The sequence below is a fragment of the Euprymna scolopes genome, chromosome 24 (assembly GCF_053919585.1).
Source record: "Euprymna scolopes isolate OS-2025 chromosome 24, ASM5391958v1, whole genome shotgun sequence".
NCBI lineage: Eukaryota > Metazoa > Mollusca > Cephalopoda > Sepiida > Sepiolidae > Euprymna > Euprymna scolopes.
In genome coordinates this window covers 50,473,789-50,487,719 of record NC_136505.1, presented here as the reverse complement: position 1 = coordinate 50,487,719, position 13,931 = coordinate 50,473,789, and the positions used below count along the sequence as shown (strand labels likewise).

At 30.9% G+C, this 13,931-nt stretch overlaps 1 protein-coding gene across 1 annotated transcript in view; it reads right to left on the bottom strand.

The window, feature by feature from the left end:
* The window catches only part of LOC145246702 (uncharacterized), a 329,042-nt gene that overhangs the window by 42,177 nt on the left and 272,934 nt on the right, over positions 1 to 13,931 (bottom strand). Inside the window, exons 43-46 of the mRNA XM_080108431.1 lie at positions 9,139 to 9,313; positions 8,226 to 8,345; positions 4,817 to 4,939; positions 821 to 943 (exon numbers count right to left, since the gene is read on the bottom strand). Coding sequence (XP_079964557.1) covers positions 821 to 943; positions 4,817 to 4,939; positions 8,226 to 8,345; positions 9,139 to 9,313 — 541 coding nt within the window. The remainder of the gene's footprint in view (positions 1 to 820; positions 944 to 4,816; positions 4,940 to 8,225; positions 8,346 to 9,138; positions 9,314 to 13,931) is intronic.

Below are 13,931 nucleotides of genomic sequence, written 5' to 3'. Positions count from 1 at the left end.
ATGTCTATATTCTAACAAAATTGCGAGGTGGTATGGAGAAAAAAAACAGTAATTGTATCATTAGTTTTGTGGAGCCGGGATCACCACTTATGAAGTCACACTGGAAAAAGGGTTAATGAGTACTAAGGAGACGGTGAGACCCCACCGTGATGATCAGTAATGGTGGAATTTTAACGGGTTTAATTATATAAGAAGACGGTTCAACAATACTTAACGCGCATGTTATAGTCAGCCAGGAAGAAGCCCTACGGTATTCACAATATTGTGTTGCACATACAGATAGTTATAAGAAAGAAACTCTGCTCATGGAATGTTCGATTAGATTTAAGCACAGGGGGAGGGGGAGAAGGTTAGTGAAATTGTTCATGTTTGTTATACCTATTTACAATGCCTCCCCACGGGACAGAGTTAGACACCATGGTCGTTTTTTAACGTGGAGAAAAGGTACAAAAATAAAAATTGTCTCAGTCGTGAAGGATTTCTCCTCCACCGAAAGAGAACAAGAAATAGAAGTGCAGCATCTGAAGAACAGATACTACACTTTGTTGTAACTAGACATGTATTTGTTGCGATAGTTTTCAAAGGGGGGCAATAGAGTGAAGCTAAGTCGAGCACCGATCATAAAATAACGATATTTGGTCTTTGAGAAAGAATACGTATGGATAGGAAAATGTCCTTACCCACTTGATTTCGAACAGTTTTGTACCCTATAAAAACAAGATCCCTATATGTGACAACAGTACTGAAGCCTTGGACGCATTTAGCTATTGTGCAATTATAGGATTGTGTCGGCAATGAGTTGCTCAATATTAATACTTACCGACACACCTGTCACCTTTTTTCGTGTATCCAGCACAACATAAGCAGTCGAAACCACCAGGTTTGTTGAAGCAACGCGAATTATCTGTGCAATTGTGGGTATTCATATCACACTCGTCCAGATCTGTAAAAATATCAAAGTAAATGAAACGCACGCATATATTTGAAACATGCATAACCACACTCACACAACGTAGAACAAATCTGAAAACAATATACGCTTTATAAAATATAATGCGCAAACAAATGTATACTATGATCAAAGTAGGTTACACTCCTCGTTTAAATATAAACACGTTTGATTTTTTTCGACGTAAGGTGCTTTACACAACATTATTATTTTTTTATTATAAATCGATATAATTTATTGAAATTAAAACTGTAATAGCGTAATTTAAAATAATATTCAAACCGCGAAAGATACATTGAAGGAAAATTTTTTCATGCAAAATCTCTCTCTCTTTCTCTCTCTCTCTCTCTCTAGAGAGAGAGAGAGAGAGGTGTGTATATATATATATATATATATATATATATATATATATATATATATATATGCATATACACAATCGAGGACAAGAAGGGCATAATATTTATTTTATACAAAACAAACATGAGTTGGCTTTTGTTTCAAAAGCCGAGGAGGCCTGATATATTGATCACTAAATAAAGTTCAGCTGAAACATGTATGCACATATGTAGCCAATAATGTATGTATAAACAAAAATTCTGTCTGTCTCTTTTTCTTTTTTCACATATCTATTAGTTTGAAAGCCTAGCATAATAATGACAAGTAAACTACACATAAATTTTTGTTTCAATCACGATCGAAATTGTAATGTCAATGTCTTCTCAGTATATTTTACGTACACTTATTATGGTCAAGTATTAAACATTGTTGAAGAAATCAATGCGCTATGGTTTATTACCATGTGAACACTAACAGCAATCATGTACTTTATCTGTTTCTTAATCAACTGCAGTTACACTCATGTGAACTGCAGTAAGTCACTATAGAGATTATAATATTAATACATTGTAAGCTATCTATATTATAATTATTCTTATTTTATTTGTTAATCAAAAGTAGTATACCAAATCAATATAACACAATGTATTTCTCCGCTTTATAAATTGGCCAGGCTTGTGTGTGTGTGTGTGTGTGTGTATACCAAACTAACGCCGTGCAATCTAATATATGAAAGGCAAAATGTATGTATTTGTATGTGTGCTAAAAACTTTTCACAGCCGCATCAAACAATGAAAATATTAATATCGTTAGAAAGATCAAACTCGCGGATAATAATATCGAAGAATTGACCAAAAAAATAATTGTTTTACCGTCAACTAGGCAGTTTTTTTTTAAAGAATGGGTCAATTTTTTCGTCGATAATTTGACAATGTCATCATACGCCTTGCAATGACTAAGCTTATTTCGAACGGCGGCGACGTTGTATGTCGCAGTAGGTTCAGCAACTAAACCGTTCACTTTTTTAAGCCATCTTTTCCATCTTCCTATTAAAGTTCCGAGCCTACTTACTACATTTACTACATTTTTTCACTCGCTGCTATTTTCTGTTTTTAGGGGGTTTGGAAACGTTTTTTTACGGCTTTCCTTACCATAAAACTTCTACCCACTCGGGCAATGCCGGTCCCTTGTTAGTGATAAATGAAAAAAGAATTGTTTTCAAACATAAACATTATAAAATTGTCTTAATAAAATATATTTGGAAATCGCAATACATTATCACCAGAGCCACGTATTTGACATCATTTGATCAATATCTTTTTAGAATAACTGTTGTATACAATCTTTCACATCCAAAACCCGAACTGATTCGAAAGGAAATAATAAAAACGGATACGCAAATGAAAACATAAAAACTAAATAAACATTTCCATCTGATATCTTAATTCTACAAATAATAATAAATTGATCCCCTAATATTGAATAGGACTGTACTAAGAACTATAACAACTAAATTAACCATATAGTAAAATATACGAACTACATAGAAACTGCACAGATAAGTTTATGCTTAATTATTGAGGGAAATAAACAGGCTAGTTTCTGGGTATCCTACTGTTGATGAATATAATTTTAAACTACTTTTCTCTATTATAGTAAATACTTAAGATATATATATATATATATATATATATATATATATATATATATATTCGTTACATTTTATTGGATAATATAAGCGTAAGCGTTTTAGTAGACATATATGGTGTGTCTGTAACAAATTACCACCTACAAAAGCATTACAAAATACAACCATTTTATAAAATTAAAATTACAATAAATATACTGAAAAACAAATTGAAATAGATTATATTCATCAGATTCACGTATATATAGTGTGATTTGAACAATAATTTCAACAAAATACTAGGTGCCTTCAATAAATTTTCAAGACTTTTTCGTATGTGCACTTTTATTGATAAAACACATATGAAATTCTAGTTCTTTTCGAAGTAATTTCCTCCGGCCGTAATGCAGTTTTTGAATCGTTCCCATTGCTTTCAGTCTTGTGTTAGCGTATCAACGACCTTACTCACAGCCTCTTTCATGTCCTTAATTGTCTCAGCCTCTAAGGTTTTCCTTGAGCTTTACGAATAATCAAAAGTCGCAGAAAGCAAGGTTTGGACGATAGGGAGGGTAAGAAACTGTCTTAATTCCGATCTTAATCAAATACTCTGTAACAATGATGAAGTTGTCGACTGGTGCATTGTCCTAGAGGAAATGCCATTGACCCGATTTGAAGAGTGTTGACCTCTTCTTACGGAATTTTATCCTGGACCTCCGTAAAACCTCAACATTATTTTTCAAGAGTGCCAGCTATCTTTGCCGAGCGAAGGAAAAAGAAAATATCGTTAAACCTTTATTAATATTTAAGAAAGAAATGCAAACAATACACGTAAATACTATGAAAACCGTGTTGCAATAAATACACATACGCAATACTATGAAAACCGTGTTGCAATAAATACACATACGCAATAAATACACATACGCAATAAATACACATACGCAATAAATACACATACGCAATAAATACACATACGCAATAAATACACATACGCAATACTCATATGCATGAAAGTGAAATGCACATGCCATGGGACAATATGTAAAATACTACCATTCACACGAAATATTTATACGCATACTAATAACGCACGCTTTCTCAAGAATGACACATGAAACAAAAACACAATTTAAAATACACACATATACACATACACAAAAAGCAGCTAAATATATGCTCACGTACTGTATTGACAATTGAACACACATACACACACAACATATACGGTAAATAAATAAAAACACGCATTTATTCATTCACTTTTATTCAGACCAAATTTTCTGTTTACATATATGCATACATTTTCTAACTACACCTGTGAACTATTACAATGTCGCCAGGGCAAAGGTGTTGCATCGTCTCTTAAATTATGTCTATGTATTGTTGTGTCCCGTTGTGTAGTTGTTAACGTGTGCGTTTGTGTGTCAAAATATTAACAACACAAATGACAATTTACTTGTTTTTGAAACTGTTATACCATGAATAAATGGAATTTTATAGACACTGTGTGTAGAGATCAATAAGACGCTTATTCTGGGCAACCTTTTCGTAACGTACTGCTATGTACGCCTGTAAATACACACAGATGTAAATATTCCATCAGGTTGTCCTAAATATTATTGGTTCATTAAAGTCATAACATACACTCTCGTCCTGGAAATTATCTTCGTGAATTGTGGCTGTAAATCGTCATTATTATCTTTCCAAACTTTCCAAGACACAGGCTGTCTTACAGAACGATGGACGTCTGCTCTGTATAAAGTTTTGTTTTAGTTCGATTTTCGACTTCTCGCTGATGCTAAAACAACAACCCAAGACTTATCGCCTTGTCCCTCGGTATAAAACCGTTGCACATAACCGTCGACGTCAAATGTATTAAATAAAAATGCAAATACAAGACATACCTTTACAGTCCCTGTTGTCAAGATAATACCCTTCGGAGCAAGTGCATCTGTATGAACCTTTAGTGTTGATGCAGTTGCCGACTTTGTCGCATTTGTGGGTACCAGTTTTGCACTCGTTAATATCTATAATAAAAATTTAAAAACAAACAGGTTATCAATTAATCAACAAACAGGTTATCAATCAAATATCTGACTGGATGTGGAAGAATCTTTAACGTTTTTATTTTTTATTATAGATCACCCAGACGTAATGTCTGATAAGTTTATTCCTTCAAGTTTCTTAAGAAACATATTTGACGTACAGTTGAGAAAAAATATCCAAATATCCGTCTACGTTGAGGTTTATATATATATATATATATATATATATATATATATATATATATATATATATATATATATGTTTATATAACTGAAAAAAGAGACCCGCCATATAAATAAATTTCGACATTTATGATCAACTATATTAATGTAGACACATATATTAGTTATGACGTGGAATCTTAAATGGTGAGTAAAAAGCAAAGACATACAAGATGATTTATATATATATATATATATATATATATATATATATATATATATACCTGTGAACAAAATAAATGGACTAAACAAATGTTATACATTTTATTGCAATTACACTAAAAGCTATATTGAACAAATAACACTTGAACAAGGAAACTTAAACGAGAATAATAACACAGAACAAGACATTTACTTTAATAAATGCTTAGGATGGAATCGCATTCCCTTCTGATTTCTTTAAAAGATCAATCCTTCTAGACATGCTCTCAAACAAAGTGGAACACTGTGAAGAGGAGATGCTATTCTATTCGTGTTGCACAGCTTCCCACTGTTTGTCATTGTTCGAAAAGGTTCTTCCATCCAATGCACGAGATATTATGGACCAAATATTCTCGATTGGGCTTAAATCGGGACTTTGCCCGGGCCAAAATATCACATTAATTGAATTATCAGAAAACAGTGTGTGCAGGGACATTATCGTGTTGAAAAATAATGTCCTGAGATATCCCCAGCTTTTGGGTACTTGGTAATAGTCCTGTTTCTAATATTCGAATGTATTCCTTTGCATTGATTGGCTTCTCACATCTAATAAGTTCCGCAACTTCTGCGGCAGTAAAAGTTCCCCATACCATTATCTCTCTATTCGCGTGTTTAACCGTCGTTTTTATGCAATTTTGTGAAAATCTTTCTCTAGTTCTTCGATTGCACCATTCGGGAGCATCGGGAGCATCAAGACAAAATCTTGATTCATCTGACCAGAAAACATTCTTGAACCAGTCTGTATCTTTCTTGGCATAATACGAGAAAAATCTCTTTCTTTCATTGATGTTCTTCTTAGATGAAAATGGCTTCTTTGCACATATTTTAGAAGAAAACCTCATTTCTCTCATTCGTCTAGATATTGTATATATAGAAAGAGAATTTCCAGCCCCTATTTTGAATTCTTTGCTATGGGCAACATATGTTTTCTTTCAATCCTTCAAAGCAATTAATTTAAGCCTGTGGTCGTCCTGCAAAGTGAATGCTCTAGGGTAACCAGATCCAGATTTCCCTTGTACCAAGCATTCGACTTCGAACACTTGACCAATTTGTTTCACTACAGAAAGAGATTTTCTTTTCTTAAAATATAAAACATTTGTTTGTAACTCATTTTGGACTGCCTTAATCCTGCAATTCGGTTTTTTATATCCTGGCCAAGATGCGATCCCACCATATTTAGGATTAATTATTCCACTTATTATATTATTATTATATGCTATAATAATAATAATGATCTGCAAAATAGAAATTTTCAGTTAAATTTTTTTTAAATTAATGGAAAAATATTGAAAAATCGATTTCTTCCTTCTTTCACTCTTGGCCCATTTTTTTTTTTTGCTCATGAGTATATATATATATATATATATATATATATATATATATATATATATATATATATATATATATCTGCTCGAAGATTAAAACCGAAAGAAAGAAAAACTGGGCCATACAATATTTGTTTTGGTTTCTTATTGTTTTGTTTTGTTTTGTTTGTTCTATTGCAGCAGAATTTGAAGTCAAACAACATTTTTGTCGTAATGGTCCCAGCGATTAGTTAGAGCCACCCAAAACCACTCATGGGAAAGGGGAGGGAGACGTGCCACCTATTCTTTAACAAGAAAATAGCATCTACAAAAGAAAGAGAAGGAATGAATTATTATTACATTCACAGGTAGTTTTTTTCTTCTTCTAAAGCAAAAACTGTCATTTCTTTAAATCAGTGATTGGCAATTTTAACTATTAAACAACATTTGCATAAGCATCTGTCTTATATATATATATATATATATAAACGTTAACTTTGACTTTGATGAAATGTTTCGTGGATATTATTAAAGTTTGGTATTGGAATAGTTTTTGAACTTTACAAAACTTATGCTTGTCGACGTGAACAGCCGAGAAAAGGCCGATTCAAAACAATACGTGAACAGCCGAGAAAAGACCGATTCAAAACAAAAAGACATAATAATCAAAACGAGAATGTTTATTGTGAAAATAATTTTAAAACACTTGAAAATACTTGGCATATGTTTATTTTTATGCGCATTGATTTATTTATTTTTACGAAATAAATCAATCCAGTATTTTTCTCACGAGAAGTTGTGTTCAATAATTTGTGGTTTTATGAACAAACTAAAAACATAATTATTGAAACTACAATTTTACGGATTATTTTCCAGGTTTTAAACTGTAAAAATACCGGTAAGATATACTTAGTTTAAAATTAGTATTTGGTAGAGATTAGATTATACTTATTTTAAAGTTAGTATAATAATATTTATACCAAAAACATCTTCGACCTTGATTCTGGATCCCTATTCGGGAATGGCAGTCCCTGCCGCATAGACACAGGAAGGAGGATGGTGTAGTTGGATATTCAGCCTTTTGGTGCTGCTTTCTGCATCGTTTCCTGTCCTCCAGCATCAGGTTCTGTTGTCCTCTCCTCTGCACAAGTACATTTTGTGCTCAGTAATAAACAAATACGTTCAAAAGTCTTGGAGAAAATGAAGAGGTAAATTTTACTGGTTACATTGCCTTTTCAATTTCTAAGGCGACGAGCTCAGTATGAATTGTTATATACGTCTTTCTACTTACACTGTTTCCGTTTGATTTATGCATCCAGATATCTTTATTTTAGGCGTTTCTATCCTCTATTTTTGACGTAATATATAAAAGAATGCACTCATACAACTGTTAATCTTTTTGTCAATTATCGAAAATTTATTCATATGACTCATTTCCCAATGCATAATCATTTACTGATTCAAGTGTCTATCCTGTAGTTCACTCAGAACACCATCCGGTCTGAATTAAGGCTATTGAATAAGATAACAAGTAAACCTACCTTCACAACGATCGCAATAGGTATTGTAACCCTCGGCGCATGTACAGTAGAAACCTTTGTCACCGCTCACACACTTTGCATCGGAAGTACAATTCATGTTCGGCAATTTACAATAATCCTCTGGAAAACAACAAAAAACGAACAGATTCATCATTAATCGTGCATCCACATCCTATCCTGTCTATAAATATCAAAGAATAATTGACAACACTAAAAATTTGTTAATATAATTTGAAAATTTATTGGATGCTGTAATATTGAATAAAATTGCATCATATAATTGAAGACATGATTCAGCTTAGTTGATTCAAGAAAAGTAGTTTTCAAATCATTGTTTATAATTTTCACTTAAAATTTAGGGCGTTCCGTATTTCCGTTGTTTTAAAACATAAAAGCGCATCCAGCTAATGAATCTAGTCATTGTTTTTTTTGTTTTTTTTTTGTAATTGTTTTTTTTTTTGTCTTTTCGAGTGACTTACTTGTCCATGGGATATTGAACATGTTTAAATACATTATTCTAGACTGAGTTTTATTTACATCAATTAATTAATTAATAATAATATATAATAAATAATTCAGTTGATTTTTTTTCGATAAAATATAAATATAAAAAATGTGTATTTATGTTAACATAAAGGTGATCATTACACCACTGACGATAAAAATAGCATTGGGCATGGTTAGTACTAGATTTGTGGTCGTCCGAGAATAGTATTCAATATAATAAATCAGAGTAAACAATTCGGTTTAATGATGGAATTGGCACTTTGTTCTAAGCAAAAAAAGTCAAGTTAGCATAGAAAAAAAATAAGCTGGGTAGCTTTATGCTTTAATATAAACTATTTATTGAAAGGAGTAGTAGTATAAAAAAGACGAATCGTTTTCAGGGTGGAATTATTACTTCGAATCTTACCTGAACAATGGATCCCATCACCAACGAAACCATCCTTACAATGACAACCATAGACACCATCACGGACACCACACTCGGAGTCTTTAGAGCAGTTAAGGGCTTTAAAAGTCAAACTCTGATTAGGGCCACATTTAGCAAATGTTTGGCATCCGTCAGTGATTATTATCGAACCAATCTTTTAAAATAATTAAAAAGCAAACATACAAGTATGAATATTTATATATAGATATACATATAGATAGATAGATAGATTAAAAAAATACATATAACTAGATAAAAATTATAAGTGAAATCTTAAGTAGATTTATACCATTAAATGATGCATAAAAACCGTAACTTATGTACTTGGCATGCAAATAAATAGTATTGGAAACGTAATCATACAAAATTAAAAAAAACAATATATATACTTATATATACGTACTTATATATATATATATATATATATATATATATATATATATATAAAATAACAGAATATTACGTTATAATATTGATAAAAATAGAGAAAGTATCATTGTTCATCAGTATACGGAAATGACACAATGATTAAAGTACCAAACGAATTTAAAAATAAGTTTATCATACAAAATTTAAAAAAAAACAATATATATATATATACTTATATATATGCACTTATATATATATGTACTTATATATATATGTACTTATATATATATGTACTTATATATATATATATATATATATATTTCAGAATTTCAAATTTTAACTCTTTTCATGGATATCTAAATATTCATACTAATATATACAGTATAACCCTATTCAGATGAAAAAGCAAAATATACGAGCATTAGTAAATAAAATGGTTTAAAATATTTACAAATTATGAATCAAACATTTATTGTTCGCACAAGATATACAAGAGAAAAATAATTATTTCCTCATTCCATAAAAGCTATAACGGTTTTTTTCTTTTTTGGTATAACTGCTAACCTCAGTCGGTGAAGATAACTTATATATATATTCATTTATATATATGTACTTATATATATATATATATGTACTTATATATATATATATGTACTTATATATATATATATATATATATATATATATAAAATAACAGAATATTACGTTATAATATTGATGAAAATAGAGAAAGTAAAATTGCACATCAGTATACGGAAATGACACAATGATTAAAGTACCAAACTAATTTAAAAATAAGTTTATTTTCTGCTTCACAGCTTAACTGCCATACACATTTCCGGTTTTGTTTTTAGAATATTTTCATTTTTTTTCTTTTATGGTGATATTTTTTGCAAAGAAGTTTAAAATCGCAAAATATCAAAGACCTAAGTCAATTTTACAGAGTTGCATTTGTGATTGATTTGGAAAATAAATTGATATACTAAGATATAGAAAAAGAACTGTACGTGACCTTCTTTCGTTTATCTATTTTTTTGCTTTATACACCAAAACATTTTAACATCCGGTTTCCTGCATAGCTACAGCGCTTTTATCTTGCCCCATACACACACACACACACACACACACACACACACATATATATATATATATATATATATATATATATATATATATATCTTTTATATTGCCTCATATATATATATGTATATATATATATATATAGCCCTTTTATCTTGCTTATATATATATATATATATATATATATATATATATATATATATATATATCTCAAATTATGATCATAATATATTAAGAGTCTACCGTCGGCATTGGGTTTTTCGATATTTTCTTATTCAATATTCTTTCAAGAAAGACACTGGAGATTAAGGGAGGGGCCAAGTGAAGGTTGCCAACATCCCATGGAAAAGTTATTTTTGTGGAACGAACTGGATTCAAACTTTGGAACCCAACTTTGGAACCCAACTGATCAGGCAGTCTTATTAACCCCTTGAACATCGTCACACTCTATTAAATGATGATGCAAATATACTTATAACAATTCTTCTGAAGTTTCATGATACACTGTATCGTCGAAATCGTATTGTTGTCCACCAAGTCTGTATATTTTTAAATGAAAATTAAAGCAAATTAGTAATAATATTCTAATATTATTTTTCAAATTTACAGGCTATTATATCAACGCCCGACGTTAAATCTTTAAGGTATAAATAATTCAGAAAACATGTGAATCATCATAAAATAAAATACGCATCAAGTGCACTTGAAAGTCAAATCACAACGTAATATTAGGAAAATTTTATTTGAAAATATTTAATACATTATTTCTTGTTTTAAATTTGAAATAGTCCATTATACTAATTTCTTATACTTATGTTGTAATCTACAACTAATACACGAGTATTTATTCATTTTTTTTATTTTTGGTTTTCAAAATGTAATATTTACTTTCCGTGCATGGACGAGGCAATGCATGCTTTTGGATCAGAAGTGATTGCGTTGTTATTGAATTGGAATTATCACTATATTATATTTCGTAGGATTACTATAAGGGCAGAGTTGTTTCCGAATTATGTGTTTAATAAAATGTTAATTATTCTAAATATATTTAATTCTATAACTATGATGGTTATATACTTGTGTATTTTTCAGAGAATAATTTAAACGATTTTCGAACAATTAGAGGCTTTTGTATAAACACTGGTGGAAATGAGAAAATATAAAATCCAATTATTAAATTAGTTGGTTGGTTGTTTTTGTTTTACGGTATATCAACCCTTTTCGGTTTATTTAATGCCGAATCCAAAGATTGTGAAGAAAAAAATTTTAATAGAATATATTTGTTGTTTTCAAGTCGGTTTCTATTTAACTTATAGTTGGGACCCTAACAGGTACTACCACTCCAGGTCAGAGTGGACCTGGGAGCAATGGCAATTAAGGGGTGACGCCACACTCCCCAAAGCCCACAAGTTGGGGCCTCACCACTGGATATAGTTTAAGGTCATATCCAGGACCACCAATTATTAGAAGAGAATTATTTTAACTTTGAATTTATATACATAACTTAGTTAAACTATAATAAAAAAATACTCTTGAGATTAAACAAAGGCATCAATTACAATATAACGAATCATCTGAAAGGATATCATAAAATACAGGCCTTTTTTCATTTGTGTTTCAGCAGTTTAGAAATAAAGATTGACTAAATTAATTTAACTTTGAATTTATAATTTATATATTTTCTATTTTAATTCTCAAAGTAAATGTTAATTAATACTAATTGATTATCAGTTAAATGATGAAGAATATTACGAAATTATTTAAACGATTAATGTAATGAACAAAGTTTGGTTATTAAGGAGAACTCTTAGTTGATGTTGAAAACGATCGTGTTAAGGTATGCAGGAACGCGGTCTCATGGTAATGTTGTCAATATACATGAAGTTCTTAGAAAACGAACTATGTTCGTTAAATTTTTGTTTGGTGATAGAAACACTAAGGAACAATTACAGATAAGAATATTTGCTGTAAATGAAAACTTAGCAATTTGATTGAAGTCGAGCAGCATCCACGGAAATAAAGATGATGTATAGGTAGGTGGGAACATCAGTGATAAAGATGGCGTAGATACAAGAATCGATCATACAGAGCAAGATGGCGAAATAGACTTTGTACTCTTTTTCACAAGAAAGCATGTTTTAAACGGCATCTTTAGAGATGTTTCAACTTACTCTCTATTAAAATATGTTTTGCTTGTGTTGTCGGAAGTGCAAATAATGGTAAAAATTTCTGCAAATTTTCTTTAGTAAGTAGCAATCTCAGAAACACGTGCATGAAAACATTATATACAAACCGTAAGAGGTCCTTTCAGGTACATATTTAATTGTGGTGGATATAGTAATTTTCTTATTCTATTAATTATTGGTGACAATTGGTTCGAGGCTCACCACGTAATAACACCCTTTACTGTTAGGTTTCACAGAGCTTTTATTTATTCCGCCCCCCCCCCAAAGGAAAAAATACTCACTTTGTTTTCAAACTCATTGAGCAAAAGGGCAGTTAACAAACAAGGAAAGGGGATTATTTCAAACAGTTGTAAACTTAGGAATGCATAGTCGAAGTAATTATTTAAAGGGGGGGGGGGGCTAATATTTCTAAATTTGCTTCAGCTTTAAGGATTTTAATAGACACAAATTTATTTCATAAGGCGTGTTCAATTTCTTACTTTCCATTTAGCTTCCCTCTATTGTTGGCCATCGGAAGCAATTCCTTGCTTTGAGTAGCGTAGACGCAATAAAAGCTGTTATTTACAATGAAGCACAAATTTGTCAGGGATTCTAATTTTGAACAGCTTCTAATGAGTTTGAATAAATTGAGGCTTAATGAATATTACCAGAAAATTTACTGGACATCTAAAGGACGGACATTAAATTAAAATGGGTATCAATTATTTTCGTAGTTGACACTAGCTCATTTCAAACAAAAGCATTGAAGTGTATTTGTTCCTGTGCAATTATGGAGGCTTGTTTAAATACTCTGGTGACGTTAGCGATGGACGAGAGTACACATTTAACTAGGATGTAAGGAATTAATCGGGTATATTAATGATGACATTTTTCCGCGTGTTATTGCCAACACAGGTATCTGACACATAATAGACACACATAGAGTTCTCTCGGAATAAACGCTATTAAAAAGGGATGAGCAATAACTAAGAAGGCATGTGCTTCATAGACAACGTGTTGTCATCTTTGATGCATTTTTTTTTATCGAAATCGTTCCATACAAATCATAAACCCACTTAATTAAGCAATTTCCCCCACTCTCTATCTATGCTTAAATCTAAACGCAAAGTCGATGCACAAAGTTTCTAGAACTGCCCA